The 17823-nt window shown below is 37.1% G+C and overlaps 2 protein-coding genes across 3 annotated transcripts in view; both read right to left on the bottom strand.

The window, feature by feature from the left end:
• Positions 1-2250, bottom strand: part of LOC121413305 (transient receptor potential cation channel subfamily A member 1 homolog) — a 32286-nt gene extending 30036 nt beyond the window's left edge. The window contains exon 1 of one of the 2 annotated variants that reach the window (XM_041606081.1): positions 2075-2250. The gene's annotated coding sequence lies outside the window, so the exon portion shown is untranslated. The remainder of the gene's footprint in view (positions 1-2074) is intronic. The other variant, XM_041606082.1, reaches the window with a different exon arrangement.
• Positions 2251-11558: 9308 nt separating this feature from the next.
• LOC121412530 (transient receptor potential channel pyrexia-like) lies at positions 11559-16785 on the bottom strand. The gene is made up of 5 exons (XM_041605321.1): positions 16624-16785; positions 14960-15181; positions 14468-14536; positions 13890-14120; positions 11559-11796 (listed from the first exon to the last, which is right to left on the bottom strand). The coding sequence occupies exons 1-5, from the start codon at positions 16741-16743 to the stop codon at positions 11671-11673; spliced, it is 768 nt and encodes a 255-aa protein (XP_041461255.1). The 5' UTR covers positions 16744-16785; the 3' UTR covers positions 11559-11670.
• Between the last annotated feature and the right edge of the window lie 1038 nt (positions 16786-17823).

Raw genomic sequence — 17823 nt, 5'->3', positions numbered from 1 at the left:
AAACACTAAAGTCAATGTCAACTACACATACCTCCACCATGGCTAACAGCGGGGGGCGCGTTTCCGTTTTACACCCTGGCGAAGGCATTTTCCGGAAAAGTAGCCAAAAAGCGACTAGTGAAGAGTCTACACACGTCGCTGGTTGCATGCAGCGTGCTACACAGGCTAGTCCACCACCGCATGCAATTTGCACAGTTACTGATCAGAGCACAGAGTTCCTCGGCACTTCATGTACAGAGAGAGCGGCAGTCAGGAGTGAAATCCGATCATGCTTTTGCAGTCGCGTTGTTTATGATAGTTTTTTTCTAAAAATAAATTATTAACTAAATGAATAGAATGACAGGCAAAATAAAAATAAACAGATACTTATAATGGAAAGACAAACTGAAGTTTGATGGATTGATACACTTAGAAGCTGCCGAAAGATAGATATAGAAGACTGATAAATATATAGATAGAGACAAGATAGACAGATAGATAGATAGATAGAAAGAGAGAGAGAGAAAGAGGTGGATAGATAGATAGAAAGAGAGAGAAAGAGGGAGAGATGGATGGATAGATAGATCATAGAGAGAGGGGGAGAGACAGAGGTCGATATATAGAGGGAGAGGGGGAGAGAGAGAAAGAGAGAGAGGATAGATAGAGAGGGAGAGAGATGTTGTAGATAAAAATATGGACGGACAAAGAGAGAGAGAGAAAAAAGACAGACAGATGCTAGAGAGGGAGAGAGATAGAGAATTTGAGAGACAGGTAGATAGATGTTAGATAGATAGAAAGATAAAGAATGAGAGAGACAGAGAAGATAGACAAATTAACAGATAGATAGATACATAGATAGATATATAGATAGAGAGAAATAGAGAAAGACAGACAGATGTATAGATAGAGATAGATAGATGTTATATAGATAAAGAGGGAGAGAGACAAAGATTATCAACAAATCAACAGACAGATAGATAAGTTAAAAAATAGATAAATAGAGAGAAATAGAGAAAGACAGACAGATGGATAGATAGAGAGATAGATAGATGTCAGATAGATCAAGAATGAGAGAGAAGAGCGACAAATTAACAGATAGATACTGTAGTTACATAGGTAGGTAGAGAGAGAGAAATAGAGAAAGACAGACAGATGGATGGATAGATAGAGAGAGATAGAGAATTTGAGATAGATAGATGTTAGATAAAGAATGAGAGAGACAGAGAAATTTATTAGATAGATACTGCAGTTACATAAATAGATAGAGATAGAATTTGAGAGATAGATATATAGACAGATACAGAGAAAGTCAGACATCAGCAAATCGGCAAGGCAAATGATCAAGGCAAACATTCGTATTGAACCTGGAAAGTATTAGCTCAGCTGCATTTGAAAGTACGGTATGTTCTGCGGATAACTTCGGTGCGGACTTTGGATCGCGCGCCTATCTGATATAGATAATGTAAACAAACGTAGACTCTTCACTAGTCGCTTTTTGGCTACTTTTCCGGAAAATGCCTTCGCCAGGGTGTAAAACGGAAACGCGCCAGCGGCGCAGATACTCCACTGCGAAATAAACGAGAGTGTATGTAGAGTACTTGTATTTAGATTTTATAAAGGCTGCATAAATTTCAGATGTAGATATTGCACACTGTAGAGTAAACTTATAAGGCACGGTTCGCATATCGTATATTCAAATTCGAAGTCGAAATCGATGGCTTTTACAATTTTGTGAGGACAAAGGTTGATCATTTGACAGAGAGGAAGGTTGCATGCAATAATACCGTTTGCTTTAACACAATCCATACAACGTTCGCGATGTATTTATTCTAATGCAAATCTAAATGATTAGACCACTCGTTAATAGAAGTGCCCCCCCCCCTGGTCATTGCCCACTCTCGGGCCCACACTCCCCCTCTTCCAACTCACCTACGCATACACATGCATTGCATTCCCTTTGAAAATGTTTATTTAAATTCCTTACATTGTGTGACTAAACTATACGACGAATAATATATGTTCACAATACAGTTGAATTCAAAGTTGTAGCATAGAGCTATTCTCTGTTAGCTCCATGGTTGTAGAATCTACTCACCTTCAGTACGCATGTGACACTGCCCATGTATATGGCTTCAGTTGTTAGCACGATCGATGTATGTAATACTCATATGATTATACCGCACATAGACACGACGAATGACAACACGGAAAATGAACACGAGCTACTGGAAATAATTACGGCTTTCTTTGACTTGTTTGTTGAGGTTTTCCTCACATGAGAACCCATCGATCACTAGGCCTACACACGACTATGTGGACCTGCATGCCATTCTTCAATATTGAATAGCACGAAATATAATACAACCGAGCGTCACAATAGAAATTATGTGATATTGAACTTGTACGCTCTCTACTGCATTCAATATATTTTTACTGAAGCGTTGGAAGAACTGATGAAACCCTACTCCAGTGTTTGAGCATGGAGCTATTACGGATAATAGCTTTAGCTCTGTTAATAGCTCTATGGTTTGAGGAATTGATGGAACCCGCATGTTTGTATGTGCGCATCGTCACAAGTATGTAGGCGTTTGGTGTAATTTGATGATTCTTCATTCTTCTTTTGTGGAAACCTTGAAAATTGGATTAGTAAGCCTTAAGATTTGTGAACATTAATTTAGGCCTATGTAAGAGAATATAACGATGTTATGACATTGCTTAGCTCTGGACACATCTTCCTTTTAATGGTTTTAAAACTTGAAATAAAAATTAGTCTCATTCAACGTCTGCAAGCGGAGTTCTGAGCTATTTACAGTGGCGGACCGTGACCCCGAGAAGACAAAGCATTGGGGGGGGGGGGCACGGCATTGTTCACAATGCAGTGCCCCCCCCCCAATGCTTTGTCTCCTCCGGGTCACGGTCCGCTACTGGATTTATAACCATTGGGTTATAATAAAATAATTAAGTGAGCATGGTAATTATTTACACGTTCATTCTACACCTTTTCTCTTATCGTAAAATAATAATATTCCGCTTTTATACAGCACTTACTACATCGGAACGACGTGCCTAAGCGTTTTAAAGATAGATTACATATGATCCTAAATTACATGAAGGTGTGGGAGTAACTGAGCAATTCCATAAATCATGTTTCTGATAGAAATGCACCGGTGGAGTCAGTATTAAATTCTTATCATGGTTGAATAAATCCCGTCAGGCATATGTGCACTACCTATTGGTTACAACATTCAAAAACGCAGTAAGTGGGCCGTTAACACCAGCCCCGGCCCCCCCCCCCCATACTGAATGCCCTTACGCAGTTCGCCAGGGGGTTTTAGGACAGGAATTTGAATTATTCTACAAGAGCTAACAAAAGGATCATATATACAAAGACACGACAAACAAGCTTAATAGAAGTTCTTGTATAACGATTTATTTTTAAAGTTGTTTTTCTTCACACATTAAACGATTTGTTGCCGCAAGAACAAATTGTTGTTGCGGCATTTATATTTTGCCTCCACTGATATTTTGTTTATTTTATTTAGTAATTCATGCCCGCCTCCCTGCTCTCCCTCTCTTGTTCCCTTTTCTTTTCTCTGCCCTTTTCATTGTATTGTTTATTCTATTGTATTGTATTGGGGTTTTTTGTCTACAGGCGTATCCCGCCACAAGCCTCAGTTTTAGGGTATACGCCTTCTTTCGTAAACCCAATATGTACATATTTTTATAAAAAAAATATTTATGTATGAATTCATGTTTACGAAAAATGTAATGAAATGGAAGAAAATAAATGCTTTAATTTAATTGAATTTGATATTGAATGTTTTAATGCCTACATAATGGCCGATTTAACATGTCAAATACAGCCCACATAATACGAAACTTTGGAGTGTGGTGTTAAAGGGGTGCTCCAGGCTAAAAATAATTACATCTAAATAAATGGAGTAAAAATCATTGAGCATAATGATAAATATTTCATCGAAATCTGATAACAAATAACAAAATGAATGAATTTTAGCAATATTTTTAGACATTTATATGCACGTCTTCATGAATACGCAATGGGTAAACCGATGTCATGTCCCCACTCTCCAATTTCTTACGGTATTACTTGTAATCGTAATTGTACCGATATTTTTGTATGATTAGTGGGGCGTTGCAAGAAACATGTGATCAATTACAAGTCTATTTTCGGTCACAAAATTAACCATATGTTAGAACTGCTTCTTGAAACAAGAAGTGTAATATGATTCGTTACAGCTAAAATTGTTATATTGATTGCAAAATTCCAACATAAATTTTTCTTGCAACATCCCCTAGGTCTTACTTGTAATAACAGAAGTTGCATTAATGAATATCTAATGCAGTCAATCAGTTGTTAATACAAATTTATATAATTATTGGACAAACTGTAATTATAAAAGACCGAGGTGAGGATATGACAACATCGATTTGCTCAATGAATATTTATGAATGCATTAATAGAAATGTTTCACCCAAATAATTCAAATATTTCAAATGTCATAACTTTATTTTATGTCTAATTTAGATCAAACTTTCAGTGTATTGTTTGTCTAGTATTTCTCACTTTGTTCGAATCATATTATTTCCAGCACGGAGGACCACTTTTAATAAACAGATTTGATTTAAAAGAAAAAATGGCAGATACATGTATCATTATTAAAACTAAACAGATTTCTGGATAAACATGTTTCTGGATTTTCCTTCATTAGTAACAGTAATCTCGTCATACTATTTGTTTGTACATCAAATATTATATTTGATATGCCATGTATTTGAGGTTAAAGGTTTGCCATATTGAAGAACACACACGAAGAAAATTCACGAAAGTGATGATAATAGACAAATTGTATATGGATGGAAAGGTATTGTCTTTTTATACACAAATATGTCACTAAAAAGTCTTACAGATGTCGTGGAAATGCAAGAAATTAGAGACCCTTCTCAGCCCCCCAGACGGACAATCACGCAGTCGATAACAGTCGAGAATGACGTCACACAATTGACGAGCTCATCATCTCTCTGTGCATACATGTATTATACATGCACTTATCACCTTACTGACCTGTTCAATATCTTTTGAAATTACCGTTTTCTTCATGTAATGTGATATCCCATGTCTGTTTTCGACAACTTCAGACCAAAAGTGAACCAGAACTGTGTTACTTTGCCCGTTTTTATTGAATTATGAGCCGTAAAGACCGATTTTGTCTACTGGACAGTCGTCGTTGTGTTGCTCCTCTCCAAGTCAGTGAGTCAGCGTTAAATTGAAAAACTCCAAGCTGAGTAGCGGGCCATTCACTGCTTGCCGCTGGGGCACTGCCCGGGAGCCGATGCTGCACGTTTCGCTGTTTGATCCATTCACAAAAGGCGTCAAGGTAAGCATGTTTGGAAACTGTACTTGTTCTGGCGTCTGACTGACGATGCATTCAGGTCAGATAATAGATATAGATCTAATATAATTTTAGAATCATGCATTGATTATTTCATGCTGTACTACCATCCATGACTACGTAAAGTCTTACATTGACGAGTGGATACCATGCGCGACCAAAAAAAACACACGTAAAAGGGATGTCTTTTTCACGATAGGGCACGATACGTACGTAACGTGATAAGGGTGTCAAAAACACAAAAATAATGAAAAAAGGGTATCTATTTCGCTAGGAAGATTACGTGTTTAGGGTCGAATTTGCGGGGATGATAAAACAAAATTAAAATGTTTTATAAAGGATGTCCTTTTTGCCCCAACACTTCGTGTTTAGAGTCCGATTTGCGCGAGGTGTAGAAGGACGTGGGGTCGTACGGGTCGTACTAAACCAAATAAGGTAAAGCCGACGACCGAAGGACCCGTAACAATAAAACATTCCTGTACTTTTTAAGGGATTCATTTCAGGTAATATTTGCCAAGAGTATCGTTTTGTTTCCAATACTTGTTAAGGGTAGAGTATCACACGCCAGTACCTGTTAAGGGGTGCATTTTCAGAGAATATGGAAATTACGTGTTTAGGGTGCTTTTCGAGACCCCATGGTCGCGCATGGTATCCACTCGTGAATGGAAGTGCCCCCCCCCCCCCGGGGGGGGGGGGTTGCGGCAGATTTTTCCTTCAGTCAGATTTCTTAATAAACTGGCTAGGCAATGGCTTGGCTTTTTAGACTGAAAAAAGTTGCTGTTCCGAGGAATGTTTAATTTAAGCTATATGTTTCATTGTACTCTGAATTAGGATGTCATGAAGCCAGACAAAATTTTAGCAGCGGTTACCTAGCTGATTCCTAATCGAAATTATAGTCTGGTGTTTCTTTCAACAATGAAGATAAATGCACTCTTTGTAATGTCCCAGAGAGCACAGCTCAAGTGATGTTCGTGCAGGCTCCACTTCACTACCGCTACACTACGCTACACCAACCCAGGTAGCGTACATGTAGTCATGGTAGTGTAGCGGAAGTGGAGTGGAGCCTACATGTACATCACTTGACGTAGAGCACTGGTACTCTGAGTGGAACTTTTCCCAGTCTAAACCTACTATTATTTGTCGCCGACCGGAAATTACATGCCACTGCACCGACTTATTCCTGTATCAGATGATGATGACAATCTGTGCACCAAAACTAGAATATAAACTGATTAAAGTCAAAATAAAAATGTCTGGTAGGCTTCCTACTTGTGTATATACTTCCTACCGTAGCCTGTAGTACAAGTATTAACCATTTTGTTCAAAAATATTGTGGATGTTGCAGATAGTATTTCTTGTAGTCCTTCATAATCATCAACGTAATAAATTTCGTACTTTGATTTGATTATTTAAGACTATTTCTCTTACATGTTTCTCTCTTCTACATACAGATCTGCACACTTGCTGACTCTGGTCTCTACAATCTGGGAGATTCCATCATGTCCTTTTACTCATTTGGACATGTAGCCATTTTTTTCGTCACTCTGCTTTCCTGGAGCTACGGTTCGCAAGTTTTGGACTTATAACGATACAACAGGAAATTTATCTTTATTGATCATGGAAACAATTTAGAGCAATTTTGGAGAGGATTATAACATTGAATTGGACAGGAATACAGCTTGTCAAAAACAAGAACACACAATTTAAAACGAAAGAACAATTTCAATGTAACTAGGGCATTTTATGAGATATTTTCTACTCAATCACACGTCCCAAATCAAGGGTAAGTTTTGATTAAACACAAACATATATTTGAATTGCACGTGCAACTCGACCTCATTACGCTTGAATTTGAATTTTAGACCTACGCTTTGAACTTAAGTTCCTTACAATGCCCCATAGTTATGTTTTGTTAGCATCTCTGTATCTATCGTGCTGATTGCTGAAAGTTAAGTGTCGTGTATATATCGTCACATTTTTTTCTCGAAAGGTTGTACTTTTAAACGGTATTTGAATATTTCAATTTCAATTCATTTTATTCAATCATTTAAAAAATCAATATACAAACCAAAAATATATACAAAATCATACATGAATGCACAGTATAGTTAAAATGATTAGGGTGCCCCTAAAAGCAAAAGCTTGATGAGTGGGACACCCAATACACATATAAACGTACATAAAAGTGAAAAGGTAACAATAATAAACACAAACAATACATAAGAAAATAAGACGGTAAACTCACACAGCAAAAACTGTGGTGTTAACCGGTGTACATAGAGGACCAGACCAGTTATTTTACACCGGTGTTAAATTGGTGGTGTTAGTTTTACACCTATAGGTGTTCTTACCACACGTTTTTTTGTTACATTTACACTCTTTGGTGTTATGTTTAATCTCTAGTGTGTAAATTTAACACCTCAGGGTGTGGTCCTCTATTAACACCAATTGGTGTCAGTTTTAACACCGCAGTTTTTACAGTGTACAGGGGAGAGGGGGGGGGTCAGGGGAAGGGTGTGGAAATAAATTCTGTAATTAATTGGCATACATAATTACAAGTGAACTTTTAAGTTTTGTTTTTAAATGAAGTAACATTTGTGCTTGAAATTACATTGGAAGGGAGGGAATTCCATATTTAAGGATCAGTGGATTTAAATGAATAAAGGGTTGACTGATTAAATGCTACAGGATAATGGAATTTAGAGTGGAAAAGGGTATTGTATTAATGGTAGTCTTTATTGTATTCAAATAGATTAATCATATTATTAAGGGGTGCTAAGTTGTGATTTACGTAGTACATTAGAATTGCAATTTGAATTTTATGAACATCAAAACTGTCAAGGTGTTTAATCTCAAAAATAAAGGGCGTGACGGAGCTAGGTAGTGGGAGGAACACATACGTAAAGCCTTTTTTTGGAGTATGTATATGGGGTTTAGTTTTGTAGTGCAATATGATTTTTGATTGCAATATTCAAATGCTCATAACTTTCTTATTATTTGTCCGATTTTTCTCAAACTTTGTTCTTATTCTTTGATTTTTTTGTTTTGACACAAGCCTACTTGTTCCAAAGATTTCATTCCCCTTTAAAGAAAAATAATAAAATAGTGAAGAAAATTTCATAAAAACTTTGATTAAAAAATAAAATGCAATAAAAATGAAATGTGACATAATCAACTCTAATTTTCATATCATTGTTTTGTGTATATACCAGTTTTTAGTAAAAAAAAAAAAAAAACAGGGAAATTACTCTATTCAAATAATTTTTAGTTGATGTGGACTTGACATTCAGCTCATCCTCTACTCCTCCCATCCTGCCCAAATAAGTGTCGAATCTAATCAAAACCTTGAAAATCAAAAGCAGCATTTAAGAAGTAAGATTTAGAAATGCAGGTCTGAATAGAATGTCACATGAAAATAAAAAGAGGAAAAAAAGCTGGGTAGGAACGGGAAGGAATATAATAAAAAAAATAATCCTCGAACAAAAAAAAAATCAGAAGTACGAACCTGGATCCCCGCACCCACTGAATCAACGTTCCTACAGATTTGGCCACAGGTTGTTTCTCATCCTCGTACGGGTTTATAATGATATATGAAACAAAGCCCGTTCGCCGCTGTTGCTTCATAATGCTTCGGCAATTCAACTTCAATTCCAATCATTTCGCGATGGATATTGCCATGTTTTTTTTTGTGGTTCCTGACTTTGCTACGTAATGAAATTTTATAAGTTTTGTTCAGTCGTGAAGAAGAATGTCTATGCTTTGTATTGATTATAATATCAATGTGGCGCAAGCGTGATTTCTAAGTGAAAATATGCTTTGTTTATTCACACATATATCTTTAAAAAAAAATCTAAGCTAAATATCGGTGACCAACATATGTTAAATGTGCATTTCATTTAACTGTTCAGAAAATTCAAACTTTTATCTATATAATAAGACCAATATTTTGAGGAACAACAATTTTAAGAGCAAAAAAACGCTGATTGGAAAGATCCTCGTCAATGGGCTGCTGTCAGCTCAGCTGCTCACTGCTTTCGATGTGACGTTACTGGAGCAGCTCGCCGGAGGACGGAATAAAGGCAGAAAGGCAGAAATATGCCATGAAAATAAGTCATTTTTGAGAGCTGATTTCTGCAAAATCTAATCACTATTTCAAAAAGTGGAGTTATATATCTGATTAGTAATACTTACCCTTTACAATATGACCACAAAAAGTCATTTTAAAATACTTTTGATTCTTCGGGTGTGCACTTTGAGAAGAAACAAGGGTGGATGCCTTTGCCTAGATTATCACGCACATTTGTATTTTTTGTATTTGCTTTGAAATTATATTTCACAATTCATTAGCTAATACCTTGGTCACATTTGCTCTACGGCGGCCGTACGGCGAGTCGAAAACAGACGTTTTATTAATTTAATTCAAACTACCTATATGTAGTTGGTACAAACAATTTTAAAACGGCTGTTTTCGATTCGCCGTACGGCTGCCGTAGAGTAAATGTGACCAAAGTATAAGCGAGCTGCACATAACAACATAAACCTTACTAGGCCTATAGGAGTAAATCCATAATTCCATGTATTCATCAGTTTTTCTGTCGATTCAGCAACCTAACTGGATCAAGATTTATTAAAAATCAATTTAAAAAGGTGGAGGTCATATTTTAAGTGTCTGTCAAGTTTATCACGAATACGACACTTCGACCAATGGGTTGTTTTGACTGTCTTTTGATTAAAAGTATTGTATGATTGTATACTGTTACTTATGTTTAACACGTCATTTCCACAACCCTTGAATGTTCAGTCCCATTAGAAATGCATTAAAGTAGGCTCTACTGGAAAATTATCTTCTATTTTCCATAACCGATCATCTTAACTTATTTCATTTATTTTGTCCTCTTTCATATCGATTGACGTTTTCTATGTTTGATGTTGAGCTGTTTAATCTATTTGCCTTTTTATGTCATGAAAAGAAAATGCAAAAATAAAATAATCAACCTGATATATGTTATATAAATTATTCGCATGCATTCCGGAACTCCTGTTCTTAAAAATGGAATGAAATACAGACGTACACATGATTGATTTCTACATTATTTTGTTTATTTAAAAATCAATTTAATCATCGGAAAATAATCTGCCAAAAATGACATATTTTTTACATAACATCTAATCCAGAAATGATATAACTAATCACTTGTGCTTTACGAAAACATTGTCTCATTTACATTATCTGTACCATTATACAGTGATCATGAGATCGTAATAATTTGTCTGAAATATCATAGTACGCTTGTACCATCAATTATTCGAAAACATCTCGTTAATGTTACTTCTATGTCGTACGGTGAATAAGTTCGGTTAGCAGGCTGAATAAAGCAAAATTCAAGAAAAAGATGTACACATGATAGAAGCTATACAAAGTTTGCAGATAAATGAAAGCATTATGCAACCCCCCCCCCCCCTCCCTACACACACAAACATGCGCCATCCATCTTCTTAATCTGATTTTTTTTTTATTCAAACTCGTATAATATAATGAATTGTTGTGTTGTGTTGTCATATAAAGGACAGAAAGCGCAACGCAATTTAGAAAACCAGCCATTTTGATGATCAAATAGACAATAGAATTTTCAAGAAGGTATCCATATTGTTTTAGTAAGAAATACAACACCTCGATCAGGTTCTTTCCTCTCTCGACGATTGCCTTTCAAGGAAAAGAAATTACGGAGATGCATGCTAATAAAAGATTGAATCTGAACATCGTTTCGAGTACCGTATGCTTTTAGCGCGGTTTATGATTAACTATATAACACAAAGTGTCTATTCTTATTCCGTTAGCTTGTCAGTGTATAACATGTATAATGCATAAGATGGTCGGAGCGATTTTGGTTATGTAAGCAGTCTAATATAGGCCCTACATAAAAGCTAAAAAAGTCATTCATATTGTTCATTTCAGGAAATAAGATATTTTTCTTGCACTCGCTCCACCTAAATCAAGGTAGATTGAGAATTGAGTTGTGATTTCAAATTGAAAATTGGGATTAACGTCCATTTCAATATAAAAGGTTTTACGCAGGAAAAGGTAAATAAATTATTGTAGAAAAACAATGAAGCTAAGCCTTGAGACATTTTGCATTATCGAAATTTGCACGTAAAATTCGAGATTGAACACATGAACAATTAAAGGGAGTGGAAACTCGAGAAAGACATCTGTAGAATGAATATTTAGCACAGACGTGCATAATTCCGCTCGCCGTTTCTGTTTACTTTGCCTATACATTTAGGCAGTACTATGTTCAACTTGACCTATCATTCCATCGATTTCGTCTCGCAGTTGACGTAGCTTTTGAAGTACGGTTTGGTCAGTTCCACCATCGGTCTGGTCACCCTGACTGCTAGATGAACTCTGCAGTGCAGAAAAAACGAAACATAGAAACATGAATGATAAGGTGACATGCTAACGCAGTGTAGTAAATGGAAAATAAAGCCTCGTCCGATTTTCGGTTATATATGTTATTAGTTTCAGCCACCATCGCCTTGAATAAAACAGTATTCGTTAATCGCGCACTGTAAAAACTGTGTTGTGAAAACCGACACCAGTTGGTGCTAATAGAGGACCACATTTGAGGTGTTGAAACCACACCCATACCCTTTTATACAGGCTAAAATTTCCTTAACCCCGTACTAGGTGGGGCTAAATTGCCATTTAGCCCCACCTATAGTACGGGGTTAAGCTTAGCCCACTTTCTTTTTACACAGCATTTTTGCAAAGTGGGCTAACCCCACCTTTAGTACGGGATTATTGGCCCTGCAAAAAAGCAGGGTTATCCCAGCAATTGCGGTGCTAAGAGCGATAGTACGGGGTTAACATGGTTAAGATCGCTAGTGTAAAACGAAAGTGGGCTAAGCTTAACCCCGTACTATAGGTGGTGCTAAATGGCAATTTAACCCCCCTATAGTACGGGGTTAAGGAAATTTTAGCGTGTGTAAAAAGTGTACGAGTGAAGTACTTGTACTACGAATGGTCGACAAAAACCACTAGTTCGTGTGTGAAAAGCAAGCATTCCTTATCCGGGTTAGCAATAACAATTTGGCATGTGTGAAAAGGAAAAAAAATAGTACGGGGTTAAGGATAGAACGGGTTAGCGATAGTCCGGGGCTAAGAAAATCCTGTGTAAAAAGGGTACTAGAGATTGAACATAACACCAAAGAGTGTAAATTTAACAACCGAAGGTGTTGTAATGACACCTATAGGTGTTAAACTAACACTGTCAATTTAACACCGTTGTAAAATAACTGGTGTGGTCCTCTATGTACACCGCTTAACACCACAGTTTTTGCTGTGCGTGATCCGACTCATACAACATTAATTCCTACGCCTTTTTTCAACTTCAAAACAACACATCCCATCTCCTAAAAAGCATCATATCGAGTTATCTCGCTATCTTTCATTTTGAACATTATACTCGGGTAAAATTCGCAATCAATTGACCTTCAGTACCAGAAGCACTTTGGCAACATTCCCCGGGGGGGGGGGGGCCACTTACATTGACGAGTGGATACCATGCGCAGCCAAAAAACACGTAAAAAGGATGTCCTTTTCACGATAGGGCACGTTACGTACGTAACGTGAAAAGGGTGTCAAAAACACAAAAATAATGAAAAAAAGGGTATCTATTTCGCTAGGAAAATTACGTGTTTAGGGTCGAATTTGCGGGGATGATAAAACAAAATTAAATTTTTTTATAAAGGATGTCCTTTTTTGCCCCAACACTGCGTGTTTAGAGTCCTATATTTGCGCGAGGTGTAGAAGGTGGGGTCGTACTAAACCAAATAAGGTAAAGCCGACAACCAAAGGACCCATAACAATAAATCATTCCTGTACTTGTTTAGGGGTTCATTTCAGGGAATATTTGCCAAGAGTATCGTTTTGTTTCCACTACTTGTTAAGGGTAGGGTTTCACACGCCAATACTTGTTAAGGGGTGCATTTTCAGAATATGGAAATTACGTGTTAAGGGTGCTTTTCGAGACCACATGGTCGCGCATGGTATCCACTCGTAAATGGAAGTGGCCCCCCCCCCCCCCCGGGCAACATTCTTTGTCTTATCCTACTATGGTAGGTCATCTCTTGTCTTCGTCATTCCCTTTTTTTTCAGTTTTCGGAAGGGTGTATGTGGGAGTGTGTGTGTGCGTGTGTGTGTGAATTTGCCGGGTTCGTGGGGGTGTGAGTTTGTGTGTCTCGTGGCTGTTTGGAACCGCGTACATGTGTGTATTTGATATGACCGTGCGAGTGAGTGTATGGGATGTGTGAGCGTGTGTGTGTGTGAGGGTGTGCGTGTGTATGTAAGGCGTCAAAGGGGTACCGAAATTGGTGCAATGGACTTCGCTTGTGCTTCCAGAAACTCCCAAGGTAGTGAAAATGTCTTATTTTACTCTAAACCACCACCACCACAATCTGCTACTTGCGTATTAGATAAATTCTTCCTACATTAATTACCTTTGCGCGAAGTTCTTTTCTCTCCTGGTTCTTCAAACAGACCTCTCGAACGCTTTCTCGAAGCTTTTCAAAATCGAAGACAGAAGTAAACCAAGAACGAAACCTTGCTGCTCTGGATTGACGTGAAAGTCGCATGTTCATTGACTGGACCGTGATAGGAAGCCATCTTATGACGTATTTACATAGTGGGGTACCAAAAGCCATATTCTCTCCTGATATTACACGATCCACCTGAGCAAAAATTCAATACCACAAATAAACTTTGCTATTACATAAAACGTTTTAATGTAATTAAGCATAGATGATTTCAAAGCACAACATGGAAATGACAAGCGAAGTTTAGGCGTATTACAAGGCACAAAAGAAACCAAATTGGGAACTATCAAAAGCTTCTTGACTTGACTCTAATGAACAGGGAAACACTTCGTAATTTACATGACTTTTCATAACCTTTTCCTTGAATAACTTTGTAATATCAGGCGAAGGTCTAATGGACGATATACAAAATTATATTGTGTAAAGGCAATGAACAGATATAGGATACATATGACGTCTATAAGACAAGAATGAAAACCCACCTTTAACTTCATGTAATAGAATGTTGCCTTCTGCCTTATGCGGTGAATATCCTCAACGGCCACACCAACCTGTGAAAAACATTGAATAACTTCATTCATTATCACCCGAGATTAAAGAGTTAAAATTTGTTATCTTATTTGTTTTGGACAGAAATAAAGAATATCATGTTTATAATATTTTAAAAAACCAAGAAGTTAATTCAAGATTTCTACAGGTACTATCACTTTCGAAAAAATCTTATATAAAAACAAATCAAAAGATGTTGCTACTACTCCTGCTGCTATGCTGCGGATTCCCTAATTTAAAGAACTTTAATGTAATATTCGCTATTGAGACAATAAAGTTATAGATGTGGCACAGGAAATGTGCTGGTAAATTCGATGATGTCAAATTCATCCTCGGAATTGAAACATGAATTAAATGACCGAACCGCAAACGTATCAATTCAAAGTCTGCTGACTAAGATACACTAAAATACAAATTCTTCTTACCAACAAGTTCATGGCAATGATGGGCATCGTGATGACAAAGACAACAAAGGTGATGCTGGTGATGGTGTTTGAGAAGACAGCAGTCAGAATGTACTCTTCGACTGGGCTGTCATTCGTAGTCCCAAGGTAGTTCTGAGAGTGAAACATCCGACTGAAATCCAGCTCTCCTGTCGTCATGGCAAACGTTCGAAGAAAGGCGTTCCCGAACGAATGGAAATCAGTCTGGAGATGGGTAAATTGATAATAGAAGTACTACAGTGCGTATCACAAGAAAATTACACTTTGGAAAGGCCCTGGGAATTAAGAAATATACAACATGTGGGTAATTTTTTCACATATAATCTTAGGTTTGGGTCTCATCTATCCAATGAAAGTAAAAGTTTTGACAGAATGTTGCACTTGAGTAAGCACTGTCCATTCTTGTAAAACTCGCAGAAATGTTTTCACGCTGTGTCAAGGGGAAAGGGCAAAATAGAATTTACCCTTCGAAGCATTTCTCATACATTTCCCTTGCACATTTAGTCAATTGAAATAAAACAGATACATTCAATTTTGCCACCCGAATTGAAATTTCAACAATTACATGTAGTAAGCACATCCTTTACCCTTTTTGTGCCAGCTGGATCTGAGGACATCACTAAATCTGAACACAAGTTTATATGAGACATCTCCAGCATTTTTGTATAATTTAAAGTGGGTTTACATGTCATTCTTTATTTAATACTTGTTTCTCCACACCTTTTCCAAGCTTGACATTGATTAACAAAATGAAAATCAAGCCTAAGCCATTTCAGGTAAATCACAGCTCAGTGTAAAGCAAATATCGTCAAGATGGCCTCGGTGTGTGGGGGCGCAGTGCACTCTTTGAAGTGTTTCGGGCAAGGAAATTAGTTAAATAGGTAAAAGATATCTTCAAATCAAGTTTACTGCTAAATTCACCGTGTTCTTCATGATTAAGTTTTACTTTTATTCGCGTAATTTTTTCAAAGTTCTGAGCAAATCATTTTTCACTAACTTTTCAAAACTAAGTGGTGCTCACTCAAGCGGAAATATTTTTCGACAGTTATATCGTCATTTCCTTGAATGGATCTGTACCGATGTTTAAATGTGGAGAAAAAAAATCAGGATATTACAAATGTATAATTTTTAACAGGATTTTTCTAAGTGTAAACTTATTTTGATACACACTGTAGTGTTAAAAGGGTATCGAATTCAAATGTAGAATTATTATGCTATAATCTGGATAAAAGGAGCATAATTCATGAAAGATATCTACTTTATTCTGATTCAGATTCAAAGATGATGTGTCATTCTTGATTTAATATACTGAAATAACAGATTGCCCAGAGTCACAGAACGATATAAAGCATAAATCATGTCCCCTCCACTGTTTATGGTACCCTATTCTATGTTTGTTTAATGTAAGAACTTAAGTTCATCCCCTGTGCCTTCTAAATATTGCCAACATATTTTTTACATCTGTTACCTCATCCCAACTCTCTCGTTATTCTGTCCCCTCTCTGTTTATGAATAAATTTACCTTTTTGGAGTTAGGGATTCTGGATCGAAGATATCTTTGTTCGCGAAATTGAAGATGACAAACCTGTACTTATAACCTAGTTATTCTTTAGAATAAGAGTAAAGCTTTAACGAAACTCATTTACCTGATTTAAAAGTAAGGCGTTGAAGGCCAAAGCAAATGCCACAATCAAGAGCAAGATGACGACAAGAAATTGAACAGTACTGAGAAGAACAACTGAATAGAAATTGGAAAAAAAATACATATAGGCATGCAGTGCTTTTCAGAAAAAGGTAACCCAAATCTAGGGGGCCAATATTCAACCCCATTTTATTCTGTAAATTGATTTTGCTTAGATATAGAAGAGGAACTCCTCAGCTTTTATTGATAACTTATTTGTACCATTCGTGTCACGCATGACCGAATTAACACAACAAGTACAGATACCGTTTTTTTTTTCAGTTTTTGAACTTGGTGAAAAGGCAGAGGCTGAATGATGTAAATACTTTCGTCGATGCCTGAGCTGGCAACAATCTTTTGGTTTTAAAATGGCTTCTTTGAATGGCTTTTTGTTAACTTTGGAAATGAATGCAACACTAAAAGGGTTGCCTTTTCCAGTCAGGCAAGTAGCTTATGTCTGTTTCTCTCTACTATTGGAAAAAGGGTAGAGAGAAACAGACATAAGCTCATCGTCTTGGTGACCAGTTTTCACCGGACAGGTAGCCTGCAGAGGATTCGGGAAGCTTTCAGAGAACTTTTCCCTGAAAGAGATCCCCCAGCACACAACAATATGGGCAAACTTGAAAAAAATATCGGGAGTATGGCACCAGCCTCAACAGAAACAATGGAAACTTTGGAAGAACCCGCACAGCACGTTCAGAAGAAAACATCGCACCTGTACGACAACACCTAACGGAACAACCAAGTAATACGAGAGCAAGACGAAATGGATTCAGACTGTCTACGTAAACATTTAACAGGATCAGGAAAAACAACCTCCGTATGCATCCATATCGGATGCATGTGCGCCCTCAGCTCTTAGAGACTTTCCTAGGCGGCTAGCATTTTCTAGATGGCTCATAGGCCATCAAGACAGAGATGCAAATCTCTTGAGGAATCTTGTAGTAAGCGATGAAGCTGCGTTCGCCATGAATGGCAAGGTGAATAATCATAACATTGTTGAGTATGCATTGGCTCGACATCCGCGAATGAGCCGACAAAAAATAGACTGTGTGGGTCGGATTGTGCGAAATGGCCAAGTGATTGCATGGGTACTTTTCTTTCAAAGGGATGCAAATAGTCAAATATACCAGCAAATGATTGACGAGGGAATCGTACCACAGTT

Source organism: Lytechinus variegatus, chromosome 4 (assembly GCF_018143015.1).
Source record: "Lytechinus variegatus isolate NC3 chromosome 4, Lvar_3.0, whole genome shotgun sequence".
NCBI lineage: Eukaryota > Metazoa > Echinodermata > Echinoidea > Temnopleuroida > Toxopneustidae > Lytechinus > Lytechinus variegatus.
The sequence above is the reverse complement of the archived record's forward strand: the minus strand, read 5'-3'. Positions and strand labels throughout refer to the sequence as shown.